The following is a 17,550-nucleotide window of genomic DNA, read 5'->3' on the forward strand; positions in this document are numbered from 1 at the left end:
AGCCGTTTCCACCCCATCTCCGTGCCGCGGCCCCTCGCCCCGGCCAGGGGGATGCGGTGGGGGTACGGGGGGGCTGCCCGGCCCCGGGCGACTTCGGGGCCGTTAATTCAGCTGCGACACGTGCCGGGGGCAGGAACCGGCCCCGGCCCCCCCCCACTTCCCCTTCCCCTTCCCCTTGCTCCCGTTTCACAACCCGCCCTTTGCCACCCGTGCCCGGGGCGCGCAGGACCGGCCCGAGGGAGGCGGGGGGGCGGGCGGGGCCACCCTTGACTCACGGCCGGGCCCGGCGGAAGCGGCGCCCGGTGCCCGGGGCGGAGCGGGGCGGAGCGGAGCCCGGTGCGGGGCAGCCCGGGAAGGAGCCGGTGAGCGGGGCGGGCCCGACCCTCCCGGTGCGAGCCGGCCCGGTAGGGGGCTTTCCCGGGGGACACGGGGCTGCCCGGAGCGGGGTCTGCCGGGGGGGCACGGGGTTGCCCGGTGCGGGGTGTCCCCGGAGGGAACGGGGCAGCCCGGCGCCGGTTCTCCCGGTAAGCAGCAGGGCTGCCGGTGCGGGGTGTCCCCGGGGGGGAACGGGGCTGCCCGGTGCGGGGTCTGCCGGGGAGGGCACGGGGCTGCCCGGTGCGGGGTATCCCTGGGGGGGACCAGGGAGGTCCAGTGGGGAGTATCCCGGTAAGCAGCAGGGCTGCTGGTGCGTGGTCTCCCGGGGGGGACCGGGGCTGCCCGGTGTGGGATATCCCCGGGGTGCAACAGGGCTGCCCGGTGCGTGGTCTCCCGGGGGGGGGACCGGGGCTGTTTGGTGCAGATTGCCCGGTACCGGCTACAGGCTCTCCCGGGGGGGGGCATTAGGGCAGCCCAGTGGAAGGTTAGGGGCTTTCCCGGTAAGGACAAGGACAGCTCGGTGTAGGGTGCGGGGCTGTCCCCGTGCTCAGCGTGAGCCCCCACCATGGACCAGCCCGCTCCAGCCACGGAGGTACCAGGGCCCCCGCCGGTCACCGGGAGCTGCTGGCAGGACCCGCTGGCGGTGGCGGGCACAGCGGGCCGCCCGGTGTGCAGGCCCCGGGGCCGAGCAAGCGGGCGGCGGGCGCTGAGCATCGTCTGCGTGCTGGGCCGGGAGCCAGCCGCGTGCCCCGCGCTGCGCAGCCTGTGTGACGCCTGCTGTCACCTGCGGGCACGCCTGCACACCCTGCCCTTCGGCACCCTGGCGCTGGGCGACACCGGCACCCTCGACCGCTTCTACAACGCAGGTGAGGATGCGACCCGCTCGGCCGGTGATGTGCCTGGCTTGGCCCCACCGTGGGGTTTCTGTCATCCTGTTTTTCCTGCCGCTCTGCCTGGTTATCCCAGTTGGCCGGGAATATCTGGGCCGAGGCTTTCCCCAGCCCTGTCCAGCTCCCGGTGGAGCTCTTCCAGCTGCGCACTTGGGTGGTTCGCTGTTTGCTTTTCTGCATTCCTCCTGTTTGCTTTCCAGGGTGGCTGGATGTTTGCCGGGATGTCTCCCTCCCTAGCGTTAAACGCGCGGGTGTGATTTTTGGAGACCGTGCTTTTCCTTTGCTCAGGGTTCAACCCCGTGCCGGTGGGCCAGCGGGTGCCCCTCACCGTGGCCTTGGGTGCTGTGATGGCAGGGCCATCCCGTCGCTTAGGGGATGCGGACCCCCAAGGCCAGGGTGGTTGGTTCCTCTGCCCCGTTAATTAGGGGTCTGGCACCGGTGCCCTGAGCATCCCTACCGTCCTGCCTGCAGATGTGGCCGTGGTGGAGCTGAGTGACTCCATCTGCCAACCCTCCCTCTTCTACCACCTGGGCGTCCGTGAGAGCTTCAATATGTCCCACAACATTCTGCTGTGCTGCCAGGCCGACCTGCCCCTCCTCCAGGCCCTGCGGGTCAGTGGGGACAGGGACAGAGACACCCCCCCCAGCCCCCTGGGTGCTGCTCTCTGGGGTGGGAATATCCCCGAGTGCCTGGAGCATCCGCACCGGCAGGAGGGGGATCTCCATCCACCCCACCCCCCCGAGCCTGGCTGAGTTCCCATGGTCTCATCCTGCTCTGGCAGAGATTTCCCTGTGCCTGGATGGGATGAGGAGGGGGTGGCTGAGGCCTCCAGTGAGTCCCAGAGTTGGGTCAGGGTGCTTCCCTGGCCCCAACCAGCTGGGAATCTGGGAACAGGCTCTTTTCCCTGGGGAAAGCTGGTTCCTTGGAAGCAAAACCCTCTGCACGGAAGGGGCCAGTGGGAGGGATTCTTGCTGCTTGGGGGGAAAAAATGGAGCTGGGAGCACATCCAAATTGTCCCCAGGCATCACCCTGACTCAGGGAGCCCCAGGCACCCGTTCAGAGACTCCTTCCCTGTGCTGGGTTTGGAGGAGAAGCCGGCTGCGTTTGCAGCCCTGCCTGGAGTGCGGGGGGGTCCGCACCCAATGCTTGTGGTGTGGGGGCAACTGGCTGCCCTCATGGCTTGGCCCTGGCATGCCTTGTTAGCCCTGGATGCTTTCCATGTAACTCCTGAAATCAGCTGATTTCCTTTGCCGGGGAATCTCATTAAATCCCTCCTCCTCCTCCTCTCTCTCCCCAGGAGGACATCTGCCAGAAGAACTCGGTGTGTCTCTTCCCCGCGCTTGCTGCCGCAGTGCTGGGGGGTTCTGAGCGCCTCTCTCCCCCTAAGCTGCCTCCCCCCGGCCTCGGAGGGTGGACATTGCAGACAGGGAGCGAGACTTCTCCCCAAGTCTGAGTTGGAGGGGGCCTCATTAGCTCAGAGCGAACGCCAGGAACAGCAACGTGAGGGGGTAACGGGTTTTGAAAGAACCAGGATTGTTCACTCTGGAGTATAATGGTGGCAGTCAGGCAAAGCTGGTTTGTCTTTCCTTGCTAACGAGCTATGGCAGGTGGTTGTGTTAGCGTGGCCTGTGTGGTCCAGGCAGCATGGGCAGGCCTGAGGGGAGGGGGCTGGGCTGGGGCACAAGGAGAGGGACTCTCAGCTCGGCTGGCGCAGCCGCTCACCCCTTCTCCCCTCCCTCAGGACCTCTGTGGCAGCTACACCTTCATCCCCTACGCAGTCACCCCCCAGGACAAGGTCGTCTGCTGTGACGACAGGGCCATGAAGTGCCCGACAGAGCTTTTCCAGCCCAGCTTCGAGGCGGAGGATGCCTTCACCCCGCTGGCAGCCCGGCTCGTCCAGCTGCTGGAGGGGATCCCCACCAACTCCTGGTACTGCTGCCCACTCCCCTGGCTGCGGGCAAACCCCCATGCCCACCTGGGCTGGCAGGGCTTGGCAGAGAATTGCCACCACCCCAAAAACTCCACGTCTCTGCCCCCCGTGCCCAGTGGGTATTTTCGGGAGACAATCCGGCGGGATATCCGGAGGGCACGGGAGATGTACCGGGGGGAGCAGCTGAGCCGGGAGCTGGCCCGCATCCAGCAGCGCCTGGACAGCGTGGAGCTGCTCAGCCTGGACATCGTGGTGAACCTCCTCCTCTCCTACCGCGACGTGCAGGTGAGGGCTGGGGGGTCCCGGGGACCTTATCATCACCCTGGGGAGTGCTCCACAGCCTGCCCTTGCTCGGAGGAGCTTGCAACCCCCAGGGTTTGGCCAGTCTGGGGAGAGCATCGCCCCCTGGAGCTGGGCACAGGCAGCCTGGAGGCCACCGGCTCAGCCCCGCCACTGTTCCCGCAGGATTACGATGCCATAGTCTCGCTGGTGGAGACTCTCCAGGCGCTGCCAACCTGCACCGTGGCCGAGCAGCACAATGTCCGCTTCCACTACGCCTTCGCCCTCAGCCAGTGAGCAGTGGGGGGGGGCGACACACACATGCACCCCGACATCCCAGTGGCACGGAGCTGGGGGGTCAGGGACTGAGGTGCTGGCGGTGCCGTTTGCCGAGCACCGGGGGTGTGTGTGCAGGCGTAACGGTGCCGGGGACCGGGAGAAGGCTCTGTCGGTGCTGCTGCCCGTGGTGGAGCGTGGGGAGGGGGCTGCGCCTGACCTCCTCTGCTTGTGCGGCCGCATCTACAAGGACATGTTCATCAGCTCCAGCTTCACTGACACCAAGATGAGGGACCAGGCTTTGTACTGGTGAGACTGGGGACAAGGCTGGGGGCAGGGCTGGGGGCTGCCTGCCTGCCTGTGCATGCCCCCGTGTGGGGGGTTTGCAGGGGCTCGGGGCGGGGGGTTCTGAGCAGCGCAGCCCCATGTTCAGCCCCCTCCAGCAGCAACGCAGAGGCAGGTGATGCTAATTCCTGCTGGGCTTTTATTTTTTTTTTTTACTTCTTTGTGGTTTTCTTCTGGTTTTGGAGTGCACCCCCATCATAGGGGGCAGCTCAAGGACCCCAAGGCAGCCACGTTTGGGCTGGTGGAGGGGCGGGGCGGGCAGTGGTCGTGCCCTCCACCCAGCATCTCTGCCCAGGTACAGCAAAGCCTTCGAGGTGGAGCCGAGCCTCCACGCAGGCATCAACGCTGCCGTCCTCCTCGTTGCTGCCGGCCACCAGTTTGAAACCTCCGTGCAGCTGCAGCAGATCGGTGGGTGCCCACCCATGGGTCAGGGACAAGGACCCACCGAGGGATGGGGACCAGGAACTGGGGTCCATTGACATGGAGGCGCTCGGGGGGCAGCTGTGCCTGGGTGCAGGGTTGCCAGTAGAGAGGTGATGGGCTCCTGCTCCCGTGTCCAGGGGTGAAGCTGAGCTGCTTGCAAGGTCGCAAGGGCAGCCCGGAGGAGCTGTGCTACTACTGGGATGTGGGCTTTTGCCTTGGAGCCGGCATCTTGGCCAACGACCTCAGCAAAGTCATCCAAGCTTCTGAGAAGCTCTACAAGCTCAACGCACCGGGCTGGTATGGCATGGCACATGCCCACCTGGGCAAGGCTGGGTCTGCGATCCCCATTGTCTGTGCCCCAGGAGGGGGTTTAGGGGGTGTTGGGGACATCTGTCTCCTCTTTCACCGCCGCCTGTCCCTGCAGGTACCTGGTCTCGGTCATGGAGACCTTCCTGCTCTACAAACACTTCCAGAGGAGCCCACAGGTCCCCTCTGCCCGGCAGGAGCTGGCTGATTTCTGGCTGGGCTTCCTCCTCAAGGCATGCCAGCCCTTCGTTGCCACGCCACACTGCCCGGTGAGGGGCCCCACGGAGCTGACCCCTCCTGCCCAGACCCCCGGCCATCCCTGGGGACCACTTGGTCATCTGGGCTCACCAGGGGTTTGGGGAGGCACCAAGCAGCCCACCGGTGCCAACCCAGGTGGGAGGATGGGGATGCAGGGATGCGGGCTGGGGACCTGGTGAGTGGGCTCACCCCAAAGCCCCCCTCTGCCACAGGTCCTGGTCCTGGAGCTCAGCAAGGTCCTGCAGCCAGCCCGGCTGGCACTGCAAGGTGGCACAGAGGAGCCTGCCCTGATGCTCACCCTTGTCTGCCCCACAGAGGAGGTAGGGATGGGGATGCGGGGGATGGGGGTCCCCAGTGCCCCCCTCCTCACCTGCCCCTTCTCCTGCAGAAAGCAGCATCAAGCTGGACCTTTGCGGCCACGGCCATCCGGGGCGTCAGGTAAGTGTGTGCCAGGTGCCCTTGCTGGCAGGACCCGGGATGCCCCCATGTGCCCACAGCCCCTCTGCCCACCCCATCAGCCCCAGTGCTGACGGGGTAGGGGGTCCTTTCCCTCCAGCATCTGCAAGTGCGACGAACGGGGCTGCTTCCTCTACGTGATGCACGCAGAGGAGGATTTCCAGCTCTACTTCCCCTCCCAGCAGCACTGCCAGTGGTGAGCAGGGTGATGGGGGGCATGGGGATGCCCACATTGCTGACGGGGGCATGGGGGACCCCCAGCCACTGCCCTGGTGAGCAGGGAGGGGTGGGAGCATGCTATTTCTTCCTTACCTTAAATTTTGGGGAAAGGGGTGTCCTAGGGACCCGACTTCTGCAGCTGGGTCCCACAGAGCAGGGTGGCACAGGCCCCCCTTGTGCCACTGGTGGGGGACAGACTGGGAGGGGGAGCAGGAGCCCCTCTGTTCTGGTGGCTCGAGGGGTCTCCAGCACCCTGCTGGGGCTCAGGGCTGTTGTCCTCCCACCGGCAGGTTCTGCGACCAGATCCAGTCCCTCCTGGCCGAGCAGGCGGCGGGCAGCGAGGAGGTGCCCAGCCCCACACAGCCCATCCTGGAGGTAGGATGGGGGCACAGGGTGACATGGGGTGACATGGAGTGCTGGGTGGCAACAGGTTGCCACCTCGCCTCTCTGCCCACAGTACAGCTATGAGTACTCGGAGGCGGGCGAGCGGGTGGTCCTGGGCAGGGGGACATACGGGGTCGTCTACGCCGGGCGCTGCCTCAGCAACCAAGTGCGCATTGCTATCAAGGAGATCCCAGAGCGGGACAGCCGGTAGGTGCCATGCCAGGGGGTCCCAGAGGGTCCCGGGGGACCGTGGGCAGCCCCTCACCCTGGTGTCCTGGCACGCAGGTTCTCACAGCCCTTGCACGAGGAGATCGCCTTGCACAAGCACCTGCGGCACAGGAACATCGTGCAGTACCTGGGCTCCATCAGCCAGGGTGGCTTCATCAAGATCTTCATGGAGGAGGTGCCAGGAGGTGGGCAGCGCTGGGATGGGATTTGGGGGTCGAAGGGGGACACGTGGCCAGATGCGTGGCCTAAACAGGGATGCTGCACCCCTCTGTGCCCCCTCTCCAGGGAGTCTGTCATCCCTGCTGCGCTCCAAGTGGGGACCCCTGAAGGACAACGAACCCACCATCGTCTTCTACACCCGCCAGATCCTCGACGGGCTCAGCTACCTCCACGATAACCACATCGTGCACCGGGACATCAAGGTGAAGGGGGTGGGAAACCACCCATGCTGGGGGCACGAAGCCTGACCCCTTCATCTCAAGGAGCACTGTGGAGCCCAGAGCCCCTGGGGTGATTCCCTGCTCAAGCTCCAGGAGCTTTTTGTAGCTTGGTTTTATTTTGGGGTGCCCTTCTCGCACCAGGGAGACAATGTCCTCATCAACACGTACAGCGGGGTGCTGAAGATCTCTGACTTCGGTACCTCCAAGCGGCTGGCGGGCATCAGCCCCAGCGCCGAGACCTTCACGGGTATGGGCAGCCCGGGACTGGGGGTGGTGGGATGCCAAAGACCAGGTGATGATGGGGTCTGCATCCTGGTACCCAGCATGGGAAGGAGAACGCACCCCAGGGGGAGTTTGGGTGATGCATACGGGCTCCTCTCACCCTTCCTCATCCTCTCCCCAGGCACTCTGCAGTACATGGCCCCAGAAATCATCGACCAGGGGCCGCGGGGCTATGGGAAGCCAGCAGATATCTGGTCCTTGGGCTGCACCATCATCGAGATGGCCACAGGCAAGCCCCCCTTCTATGAGCTGGGCAGCCCCCAGGCTGCGATGTTCAAGGTATCCATGGGGTTAGGCAGGGGATGGGGGGGTTCCCCAGCCCTGAAATCACCCTGCTTTGGGGTGGCCGGTCCCTTGGCAGCCCCCACGAGTGCCTCCCCTCTAGGTGGGCATGTTCAAGATGCACCCGGAGGTGCCCAAGTCCATGTCGGACGAAGCCAGAGCATTCATCCTGCGCTGCTTCCAGCCCGACCCAGCCGAGCGGGCAACAGCTGCCGCGCTGCTGCAGGAGCCCTTCCTCGCCGATGCCAGGAGGGCTCGGAGCCGGCCCGTGCCCCCGGCGGGGGGTGAGTTGGGGGAGGGGCAGGAGGGGGGGTCCTGGTATGAGCTGCTGAATAACCATCTCCATCATCTCCCTGGCAGGTGACCCCCCCCACCTTGGGCAGCAGGGTGGAGATGTGGAGGGCAGCGATGGGACCAGGGGATGTTCCTCAGCCAGGCAGGATGCCCCGGTGAGGGGCACAGCGGGCAGCCCCCTCCTCCCGTGCCACCCCGGTGAGGCAGCCTCCAGCCGCAGCAACTTGGGGTAGGGCATCCCAGGCACGGGGGCGATGGAGGGACCCTGGGTGGGGGGTGGCTTTCTGCCTCCCGTGGCACCCACTCCCCCTGCCATGTCCCAGTGCTGCACCCTGCAATGCCCCCTCCTTGTGCCAGGGCATCGCCTCCCTCCCCATTACAACCTGGGGGGCTTGCAGGAGGTCCCCCATGCCCTCTGCCAAGCACAATGGCTGTGCCCACCCCAAGGCCACTATCCTAAATGCCCGAGGCTGAGGGGGGACAGTGCCAGCCCTGCCTGCCTTCCCCTAGTACTGCCCAGGGCTCAGCCAGCTCCGACCACAGCCTGCGCTCGTCCTCCCTCGAGGAGAGCGGGGACCGGTTCCTCCTGCGGAAGGACAGCAAGCGCCGGGCCACGCTGCACCGTGTCCTCGCCGCCGAGGCACCAGGCATCATCGCGGCCTTGGAGGAGAGCCAGGTGGGTGCTGGGTGCGCGGGGTGGGGGCTCTGCACAGCAGCTGGACGGAGAGTGGGCATGGTGGCAGCCCCTGAGCATCATCTCCCTCGCCCACCCAGAGCACGGCAGGGGCGAGGTTGGGCTCGGAGCATCTCGCCCAGCTGCTGAGCTGCCTGCGGAGCTACATCCAGCGCCCCAGCCAGGACCAGCTGCGCCAGGACCTCCTGGCACTGCAGACCCGGCTGCGGGCAGAGGGGCTGAGCCTCCCCCACCTCCAGGCTCCCCTCTTCGGCTTCCAGGCAGCGGTGAGTGCCTGGGCTGGCATGGTAGGGTGCCAAGCGGGTGCTGCCCTGGTGCAGGCGATCCCCCAGTGTGGGTGATACCCTGGCATGGGTGGCATCCTGGTGCAGGTGATGCCCTGGCACGGCTCTGCCCCTTCCAGGTGAGACGGATCCTGCGCCGGCATCACATCAAACCCCACTGGATGTTTGCACTGGATGATGCCATGAGCCAGGCGGTGCAGGCAGCTTTCACCATGCTGGTGAGAGGTGGGTGGCACTGGGGGACAGCTAGGACATGGGTCTGGGTCCCACCACCATGGCTGGCTGGCTGAGTGGAGGAAGAGGGTGGCTGGCGCAGGGTGGGCTGGGGGACTTGCGGGGTACTGGGAAGGGGATGTTGAGGGGGGACCAGCACTGGGGAAACCTTGGCCAGGCCCAGCTCCCCATTTTATCCCTGATGCTCTGGGGTCCAGGGCACCTCTCTGTGCCCACCACCACCTCTGCCCCCACAGACCTGGGACTGAAGGCCAGCTGTGTGGCAGGGGACAGCACCAAGGACACGAGTGACAAGGATGACTCTGTGCTGCCAAGGCTGTTCATCCCCAGGAGCCAACCCCAGCAGGACAGCCCCAATTCGGGGCTCAGCACTGGCCCCACCACCCAGCCAGACCCCCTGCCCTCCCTGCAGGCACCCTCGGTGCTGGTGGCACAGCTCTGCCGTCTCCGCATGGAGACAAGCAGGTAGGGCTTTGCCAGCCCTTGTACCTCCATCTCCCCGGGTGCCAGTCCGTGCCCCCGCGGGTGCCCGTCCATGCCCTGCTCTCCCCCAGGCTGCTCCAGGAGCTGGCCAAGAAGGAGCAGGAGTGGCAGCGGTTGATGCAGCAGGCTCTTCACCCCACGGATGAGGACACCGGGGTCCCCAGCCAGCCCCAGCGCAGGGGTGAGCACGAGGAGGTTGCCCTGGGGTGCTTCACCCCTGGGCAGGGTCACTCGCCCCCGAGCCCCTCAGCCCAGGGACAAGCCGATCCCCTTCTCCTTGAGTGGCTGCAGCAGCATGGCACGGACCCGGTCACCACGGCCACGGTGAGGCCCGCGGCCAGTTGGCACGTGGAGCTACATGGGGGCTGGGGTCGGGTCCTGCTGGCGTGAGGAGGGCAGCCCCCCCGGCATTGCCCCCCCAACACCCCCCACCACCTCCCGCAGCTCCTCTCCCACGGCTTCACCCTGCGCGACCTCCTGGGCTGTGCCACCCCTGATGACCTCTTCTACGTGGGCATCAGGTACCACCAGCCCGCATTGTCCCTACCGGCCTGGTTGGGGGGGGCGGGTAGTGGGGGCAGTGCTGGGAGACGGGGACACACACGGCTTAGTCCCCTCCCTCCAACAGCCCCTGCGTCCCCGCAGGCGTGGGCTGGCGTACCGCCTCTGGGCAGCCATCCTAGAGCATCGCCAGACCCTCACCCAGCGGGAAGGGGAGTGAGCCCCCACCCCAGGGCTGGGACCCGGCCCAGGGGCTGGCAGGACAGCGATGGAGGGGACAGCCCCACACCAGGAGCAGCAGCTCCAGCCCCACACCAGAGGGAGAACTCAGGGTACGGTGCCCACAGCAATAAACAGCTGCCAAATGTGCCCTCCGGTGCCACTTCATTGCTGCTGAAAGAGTAGGGGGCGTGCAGACCCCAGCCCCTCACAGTGATGCTCCAGGCTCAGCTCTGTTCCCCCGAGGGTCCCACAGTCTCGCTGGCCCCGGGGGGTCCCTTGGGGGGCTGGGGGCTATGCCCGGGGGACCAAATTGGTCCTCAGGGGCAGCAACGCTTCCACCCACTGGCCGGGCTGCTGGAGCAGGCGCCCCCACACTCCCCGCTCCTCCGCCGTCGAGTCCATCCAGCCCACTGGCAGCCCGTAGCTGCTCCCTGCGGAGAGACCACCATCGTCACCCCCCCCCAGCCACCCTGCTGCTGCCACCACCCCCCTGCAAGCTGCGGGGGGGGCACCCTGGGGTGCCCGGGGCTGCCCCCCCCCTTCACCTGTGCCCAGGCTGAGCCGGATGCCACCCAGCTGGCGCTTGGAAAAGGCTTCGTGGTGCCAGAGGGTGAACTCGGCGCACGCCTCGGCCAGGTCCTTGGCCTGGAAGCCGTCGTACACCATGGTGTGGTTAAAGAGGGGGTTGAGGCTCCGCTTCACCACCCGCGTCTTCTGCCGGCTTGCCTTGCTGTCATCCGGCAGCACATAGCTGGGGGTGACAGCAGGGTGAGGGGACACACACACACACACCCCCAGCCCTTCTGGGTGCCCCCCAGGGTGCCAACCCCCCCCTTACCACTGCACGAAAGCATCCACGGTGCCGCTCTGCAGAGGGATGAGGCTCTGAGCATCCTTCACCCAGATGTGCAGCTCGCCCGTGGGTGGCAGCCCCCCACCTGTGGGTGGGAGGGGGTCAGGGGCACCCTGCCACGCTGGACCCCCCCACCCACCTGAGTGCCCGTGGGCACCTCTCACCTTCCGAGCCAGCAGGGATGAACTTCAATGCCAAATTGAGATTGCCCCGGCTGGCGAGGCCGTCTGAGGAGATGGGCATCTGGGGAGGATGGGGGGGTTATAGGGGGCTATGGATGGGGGGGAGGTGGGCAGGTGGGGGCTGTGAGCTCACCCGGGGCTGGAGGCTGAACCACTCGGGGCGCGTGTTGGCCCAGTCCCAGGTGCCCAGTGCGATCTCCACCTCACCCAGGAAGAGGTTCCTGCCCAGGCTGTCGTGGTGCCACACGGAGAGGTTCAGGGTCCGGCCCTGCAGGTCCCTCTTCTCCAGCTTGTACTGGTGGGGAGGGGACACAGGCAGGGTGAGGTTATCTGCCCCCACCCATCCATCCCGCCTTGAACCAAGGGGAGCCCCCAAACCCACCCCAAAGCAGAGTTAGAAACCTTGAGGGTCTCATTGAAGATAGGATCCAAGCTCCTCTTGCGCACCGTCGTCTTGCGCTTGCTGCGGTTGGACTTATCCGGCAGCAGGTACGTCTTGATGTACCTGGAGCCAAAGGATGAGGTGGGTGCAATGGGTACCACCGTGGGCATCACCTGGGCATCGCCGCTCGTGGCCAGGGCACTCACGGGTCCGACCGCTGCTTCTTGGCCTCGGCCAGCTCGCGGCACCGCAGCACGTGGACCTGCAGCTCCTTCTTGGCCGGGTCGTAGCAGAGGGAGAACTGGACGCAGCCCCGCACGGCCACGCTGCCCAGCTCGCCCTCGCTGTACAGGCTCATCAGGCTGCCGCTCAGCTGCAGGGTGGTGGGACAGGGTCAGGGGGGCTGGAAAGGTGCCCCCCCCCCCCCCCCCCCCCCCCCCACCTCAACAGCCCCCAGCCCCGTACCGTGGAGGAGCTGAGGCTGGACACAGAGGAGCTGGTGGTGCTCAGCAGGCTGCTTGGGGGCACGTGGCCATTCTGCAGGGGCACATGGCCTGGGGATACCGGATCTGTCTGGGGGGTCCCTGGGCCCTGGAGATGCAAAGCAAAGAGGGGTCAGCAACACCCGCCCCAGACCCCATCCCCGGTGTGGGCTCCTGAGGGCTCCCAGCAAGTGCCTGGTGCTGGCTTGGCACGCCTCAGACGGCCCCCCCAGCCCCCTACAACACATACCCCCCCCCCATACTCCATACCGGCCTATATAGCCCCCTCCAGCTCTATGTAGCCCCCTCCAGCTCCAGCTCCCCCAATCCCATACAGCTCTACATAGCCCCCTCCAGCCCACCCCAACACCATACAGCCTCCTCCAGCCCCCCCAGTCCCATACAGCCCCCCCAGTCCCATACAGCCTTAAATAGCCCCATACAGCCCCCCCAGTCCCATACAGCCTTAAATAGCCCCATACAGCCCCCCCAGTCCCACCATCCCACCTGCCCAGCACTGGGGCTGATGTGCGCAGAGTCAGGCTCTTCCTCATCTTCCTCCGTGCTGGATGTGCCGAAGGGGTTCCCACCTACCGTGTCGCCTGCAATGGTGTGGTGTGGGTGGGGGGTTCTGATGCAGTAGGGACGGGGTGGGGGGGTCCCCTCTTTTTTTGACAAGAGGAGTGAGCAGACAAGTGAGGGATGGGGGACTATGATGGGGTGCTGGGAGGAGGGGGCTAGTAATCGGTGCTGGGCGGCTCCCGATGACAGCACTGACCCCCCCATCATGGTTACCTGGCTGGGCCGGGGTGTCCTGCTCCCTTGCCGGGACATCACCCTGCTGCAGGGGCTGTGACACCAGGTGCCCCTCCAGAGCTGGGGCCGTGGGGCTGCCCTGCGAGGTGGCACATAGGGGAACGGGTGAAAAGGGGCACCCTGGGCACCCTCACCTGCTCCCCTCAGTCCAGCCCCCTGGGTCCCTGGGGACAGGGTGGGGGACAGTCATCCCATGGGACATCGGTCCCCACACCACAAGGTTCAGGATCATGCTTTGTAAGACCAGGCACAAGGCTGGCCCCAACAGCAGCACCCTCCTGGGGAGCTACCGTAGCTCTGGGGCCGTGGCAGTCAGGGTGACCCAGGCTGCAGGGTGCTCCCCCACTGACTGAGCCCATCACCCGGGCATCGGGTACCGGCTGCAGGCTCTGCCCTGCCGGCTCAACCCCAACACCAGGCACCGACCTGGGGCTCTGCAGCCGCCTGCGCCTCCTCGGTAGGGGGACTGCGAGAAGAGACAATAATTAGTTTCTCTCGACAAGGAATTAGGCTAACGAGCACTTTCTGCCCCCCACCCCTGCAGCTATTTACGGAGCTGGGGGCCCGCAGGGCTGCAGAACCCCCTGGCTGGTGGATGGGCAGACACCGGGACGGTGCAGCTCTGGCGGTGTCACCCCCTGCACCGTGGGCTCTGCTCTGACTCCCCCACCTGACTCCTGCTGGGCGCCCCAGGACCATGCCACCCCCAGTGGGGTACTGGTAAGAGATGCCACCTGTGGGATGGGATGGAAGCCCCCGCTCACCTCTCCTTCAGCTCTGCCACACCGTCCTCATCCTCATCCTCCCTTTCTGTCAGCGGCTCGCTGATGGCCTCCAGCTCGCCCAGGCTGGGGCCACACTCCAGGTCCCCCACTCCTGGGGACATCGGGGACCTCAGCAGGCTGAGCCCTGGCCCCTGGTGTCCCCCGCCCCGTGTCCCTGTCCCTCACCTACCCCGGGGCCGCCTCCTGCGGCGGATGGAGGCGCGGACAAGGTCGGAGCCCAGGTGGTGCCGGTGGCGCTGGGCACGGGCATCGCAGAACCAGTCCCCGGTGAGGGTCCTCAGCCGCACCGGGTCCGACACCGACTTGCGGAGCTTGCTGGTGGTGGGAGGGCGGCGTTGGCTCCCCCACCCCAGTGCTGCCACCGACCCCTTTGCCACTGCTCCATCACCCTTCCCAAGTGGATGATGGAGCCACCACGACTGGTCCCGGGGACACCAGCCACCATCTCCCACAGGGCTTGGGACCCCCAAGGCTGGTGTCACCCACCATGGGGCTTCACCCTGGCCGGGCTCAATGGGTGCCCCATTCCCAGGGGAAAGGAGATCTCCCAGCCTGGCTGCTCTGTCCCCAAGGGTGATGGACCCCAAGCTGGCTGCTTTTGGGGGGTTCATGCTGTCCCCAAGAGGGGACACCCCCACCTCACCTGATGCGCCCCTCCTCGCGGCGGCGGAGCTGCCAGTCACGGCGCAGCACCTCGGCGATGGCACACCTCTCCTCCTCCGTCAGGAAGCTCAGGTCCAGCAGTGCCTCAGCCCCCAGCTCCAGTGCCATGGCGGGCCCAGGTGGGTGGCAAGAAGTGGGGGGCTGTGGCCGGGGTGGCTTAGGGTGCCGGGCATGCACCAGTGATGCCAGCATCTGGAGAGGGACCTTGGGGTCGCTTTGGGGTGGAAATCATCCTGACCCTCTGCAAAGAGACGGAGTGGAAGCTCAGCATGCACCCATACACACCTATTGCACCCCAAAACACCCCCAGGACCCCCAACGGGGACAAATCGAGGGGTGGGATGATGCCAAGGGCACCAAGGGAAGGGGCACAGGCAAGCCCGCGGGCAGGCTGGGGGAAGCACTGCCGCTCCTTCCGCTGCCGGCCCCATGCCAGGGCCAGCCCTGCCCGCTGCCGGGATCCTGCCCGCAGCCCGTGTTTGCAAAGGGTGTTTGCTCAGGGCCAGCTCAGCCCCTGCCCGCTTTCCCACGGCCTGCGCGGCTGCCACGGCACCAAGGCAGGTGGCAAAAGGGGGCTTGGCTGCCCCCCTGACAGGCTAAGACCAAACCAGGCTGAGACCATCCTCAGCTCATCACAGCTCCCAGGGTGGGGGGTGCAGCGGGGGTTCTTGCCCCACTGCCCGGCGTTGCCTCACTGCTGCCCTTCCTGGCCCTGGCACGGAGGAAGCTCTGTCCGGCCTGAGATGCCAAGGGCAGGAAATTGCAGCAGCGGTGGGGCAGGATCGGTGCTGCCTCCCCCAGCCCCCCACCGACCCCGGTGCCCCCCCCCCGGGATGTGAGCACCGGCACTGCCGCATCCTGGCACAGCTGTGGGGCTCCCACCTCCACCGTGGGGCTCGGACACCAGTGGTCCTGTCCCCAGTCCCGAATGTGACCCTGTCCCTGCCCCCGGGTGCCCCTGTCCCCAGCCCTGGGGGGTGTCTGGTCTCAGGCATCCCCCAGAGCTGAGGATCCCAGCACAGGATCTGAGCACACCAGGGACGTTGGGTGGGCTGGATGCCAACCCCACCACAGACCCCGCTGTGAGCCAGCACTGGGGACCCCCCACATCACACACCAGGGACCCCCCCACACTACCTGGAACACCCCCAGCACCCCACTCCCCATGCTTAACATGGGGAGCCTGTGACACCCACCAGCACCCAGCCAGGCTGCACCAGGGCTGGCTGGGGGTCTCAGGGGGCACTTACCAGCTGTCACCGGAGCTGGGACGATGCTGCCACTGCCTCCTCGCCGCAGCCTGCTCGTATCCTGTTTACTGGTGGCACACGGGGGTGTCCCCCCACCCCGGAACAGAGCCAGCACCCACAAAGGTCACCCAGGTCTGGCCCGGGTGCTGCCGTGGTCCCCCAGCCCCCGCGGGGACCCCCACAGGTGGGCACAGCAGGGCAGTAAACAAGCACCCACGCCGCTGTGCAGAGGGGTGCTGGGCACCCGGCCCCCCCACCCTGTATGGGAGACCAGTCAAACCAGTTAAACCTCCCCAGTAAGCCGCAGCTAGGGAGGGTGCACGTCCCCCGTTTTTGTTTGCAAGCAGCCCACCGCGACGGAGGGGGGTGATGCATGGTTTGAAACACATCCCCCTCCTCCTCCCTGCCGCCCAAATGCACCCAGGCTCGCCCCCCACCCCCAGGCCCCTGGGGACCGGCAGATCCCAGCTGCTTCCACCGCAGCCCAGGGTTGCGCCCCCCCCAGTGCCCCCCAGCTCCCTCCCAGCACCAGGGGCCAGCACCGTGGCTTCAGACCCCATCCTGCCCCACTGTCCCAGCCAGGCCTCTGGCACAGCATGGGGACAATAGGAGCCACCACAGAAATTTGTGTCCCTGAGCCCCCATCCCGCCCCTCCTCAGTGGGGAGCAGAGTGGGAGGGGGGCTGCAGCCCCCCCAAAGCAGGGCGAGAAGCCAGACCCCCACCCCGCTCACCCCGGAATGCTGGTGCCCCCCCCACCGTCGGGCAAGCAGTGGGGTCAGCCCCTCAGCCCCACGGCCACCCTTACCTGCCCAGGACTGCACGTGGGGGTCACAGTGGCTCGTGTCCCACCGCCAGCACCCCACGGGGACCCTGGGGAAGGTGGGTGGCCCCCAGTCCCCACCCTCGGCAGGGTGCTGGTGGCCTGGAGCTGAGTCAACCGCAGCCGAGCAAGCACCTCCTCGCCCCGGCAGCACGAAAGCAGGGACTGGAGCCAGCAGCACCCGCCGGACGGGACTGAACTGGGCTGAACTGGGCTGAACTGGGAGGCGTCAAGCAGTCTGAGAAGGGGTGGTGCAGAGGGGAAGCACCCCAAGGTAGGGGGACCCCCTCCAAGGCTGGTGGAGTCTCAGAGCACGGGAATGGGGTGGGAGACCCCCAGCCTCACCCAGGGGTTCCTTGGGGGGCACGTGGGGCAGGATGTGGCCGCGGGGTGCCTTATGCGGAGCAGCTCTGGGGGAGCTCCTGGGCTGCACTGGGGGGAACTGGTCTTTGCTGGGCGTGGGGGCAGCAGTAAAACCCTGCAGCCCCCACCTCCTACCCCCATCCAAAAGTCCCGTGTGGGGCAGCACAGGGTCCTGGGGCTTTGCAGCACCCCCATCCCACAGGGTGTCACCAGCCCCATGGCTCCCATCCCGGGGGACAGCCCCAGCCCCCCAGCCTCACCGCAAGGCCACCCCCAGCCCCACATTCCCTAGCCCTTGGCCACCCGCAGCCCCGCAGCTCCCATCCTGTCCAGCACAATCCCATCTTATTCCAAAGGGCCGGGGCTCCCAACCACCCAGGACAAACCTGGGTGCTCAGCACCGTGCCGGATCAGGCCAGCAACGCCTGGCAGTGGTAAAACCCAGCACCCAGGGCAGGAGCATCCTTCCCCGGCACAGCAGGGGCTTGTGCCTCAGTTTCCCTCGATCACAAGGGGAAGGTGGCTGGCTGGGGGGGGGGGGTGTGTGCTGTCAGGCTCCCCACCAGGCTCCTGCCATCACCCCACCAGCTTTACAGCGAGACGGCAGCGCAGCTGGGGGAGGAATTGCAGCAGGGTGCAGCAGCCTGGCAGCACACGCTGAGCACAGGACCACAAGAAAAGGGGATTATTTTTAGTGTGGTTTCTAAGGAAATGAGACTTTAGCAACGGCTCTGTCTGTCTGTCGGCCACCCGCCCCTTCCTCCCCTCGCAGGGTGCTCGCTGCTTGGCTCTGGTGGGGAGAGGGCCCCAGATGCTCTGTGGGTGCTCTGGAGATGCAATGAGTGCGGCCAGGTCTCTGCAGGGGTG

At 66.6% G+C, this 17,550-nt stretch overlaps 2 protein-coding genes across 7 annotated transcripts; one reads left to right on the forward strand and one right to left on the reverse strand.

Annotated features, from left to right (window-relative positions):
• Positions 1–231: 231 nt before the first annotated feature.
• Positions 232–10,233, forward strand: MAP3K6 (mitogen-activated protein kinase kinase kinase 6). Of its 3 annotated transcripts, none has more exons than XM_055800284.1 (28): positions 234–1,241; positions 1,737–1,876; positions 2,563–2,586; positions 3,007–3,194; positions 3,312–3,480; positions 3,661–3,767; positions 3,889–4,059; positions 4,391–4,503; positions 4,656–4,815; positions 4,943–5,093; positions 5,295–5,402; positions 5,471–5,520; positions 5,639–5,734; positions 6,048–6,132; positions 6,215–6,348; positions 6,427–6,554; positions 6,655–6,791; positions 6,951–7,056; positions 7,213–7,370; positions 7,477–7,657; positions 7,734–7,896; positions 8,178–8,343; positions 8,442–8,627; positions 8,765–8,870; positions 9,116–9,344; positions 9,434–9,686; positions 9,807–9,883; positions 9,991–10,233. In XM_055800284.1, exons 1-28 carry the CDS (start codon positions 941–943, stop codon positions 10,043–10,045), a joined length of 3,942 nt encoding a protein of 1,313 aa, XP_055656259.1. In that variant the 5' UTR covers positions 234–940; the 3' UTR covers positions 10,046–10,233. The 3 variants fall into 3 exon arrangements, with proteins under 3 accessions (XP_055656260.1, XP_055656259.1, XP_027643779.2); XM_027787978.2 differs by having other exon boundaries at positions 10,008–10,233; XM_055800285.1 differs by lacking the exons at positions 9,116–9,344; positions 9,434–9,686; positions 9,807–9,883; positions 9,991–10,233 and having other exon boundaries at positions 232–1,241; positions 8,733–8,866.
• SYTL1 (synaptotagmin like 1) lies at positions 10,231–16,866 on the reverse strand. Of its 4 annotated transcripts, none has more exons than XM_055800288.1 (16): positions 16,306–16,866; positions 15,499–15,548; positions 14,229–14,489; positions 13,755–13,900; positions 13,565–13,676; positions 13,227–13,266; positions 12,780–12,879; positions 12,492–12,586; positions 11,968–12,093; positions 11,709–11,875; positions 11,523–11,625; positions 11,254–11,415; positions 11,103–11,181; positions 10,924–11,023; positions 10,631–10,836; positions 10,231–10,516 (listed from the first exon to the last, which is right to left on the reverse strand). In XM_055800288.1, the coding sequence occupies exons 3-16, from the start codon at positions 14,438–14,440 to the stop codon at positions 10,377–10,379; spliced, it is 1,788 nt and encodes a 595-aa protein (XP_055656263.1). In that variant the 5' UTR covers positions 14,441–14,489; positions 15,499–15,548; positions 16,306–16,866; the 3' UTR covers positions 10,231–10,376. The 4 variants fall into 4 exon arrangements, with proteins under 4 accessions (XP_055656263.1, XP_055656261.1, XP_055656262.1 ...); XM_055800286.1 differs by having other exon boundaries at positions 15,499–15,756; positions 16,306–16,865; XM_055800287.1 differs by lacking the exon at positions 16,306–16,866 and having other exon boundaries at positions 15,499–15,868.
• Positions 16,867–17,550: the final 684 nt, after the last annotated feature.

Source organism: Falco peregrinus, chromosome 3 (assembly GCF_023634155.1).
Source record: "Falco peregrinus isolate bFalPer1 chromosome 3, bFalPer1.pri, whole genome shotgun sequence".
In the NCBI taxonomy this organism is placed as follows: domain Eukaryota; kingdom Metazoa; phylum Chordata; class Aves; order Falconiformes; family Falconidae; genus Falco; species Falco peregrinus.

Coding starts and splice junctions, on each gene's coding strand:
- MAP3K6 (XM_027787978.2), top strand. CDS start 941: ATGGACCAGCCCGCTCCAGCCACGGAGGTACCAGGGCCCCCGCCGGTC. Junction 4,816..4,942: donor AAGCTCAACGCACCGGGCTG/GTATGGCATGGC, acceptor CTGTCCCTGCAG/GTACCTGGTCTCGGTCATGG. Junction 6,133..6,214: donor CCACACAGCCCATCCTGGAG/GTAGGATGGGGG, acceptor CTCTGCCCACAG/TACAGCTATGAGTACTCGGA.
- SYTL1 (XM_055800288.1), bottom strand. CDS start 14,440: ATGCTGGCATCACTGGTGCATGCCCGGCACCCTAAGCCACCCCGGCCA. Junction 12,880..13,226: donor AGGCGGCTGCAGAGCCCCAG/GTCGGTGCCTGG, acceptor GCCACCTCGCAG/GGCAGCCCCACGGCCCCAGC. Junction 11,626..11,708: donor AAGAAGCAGCGGTCGGACCC/GTGAGTGCCCTG, acceptor CTTTGGCTCCAG/GTACATCAAGACGTACCTGC.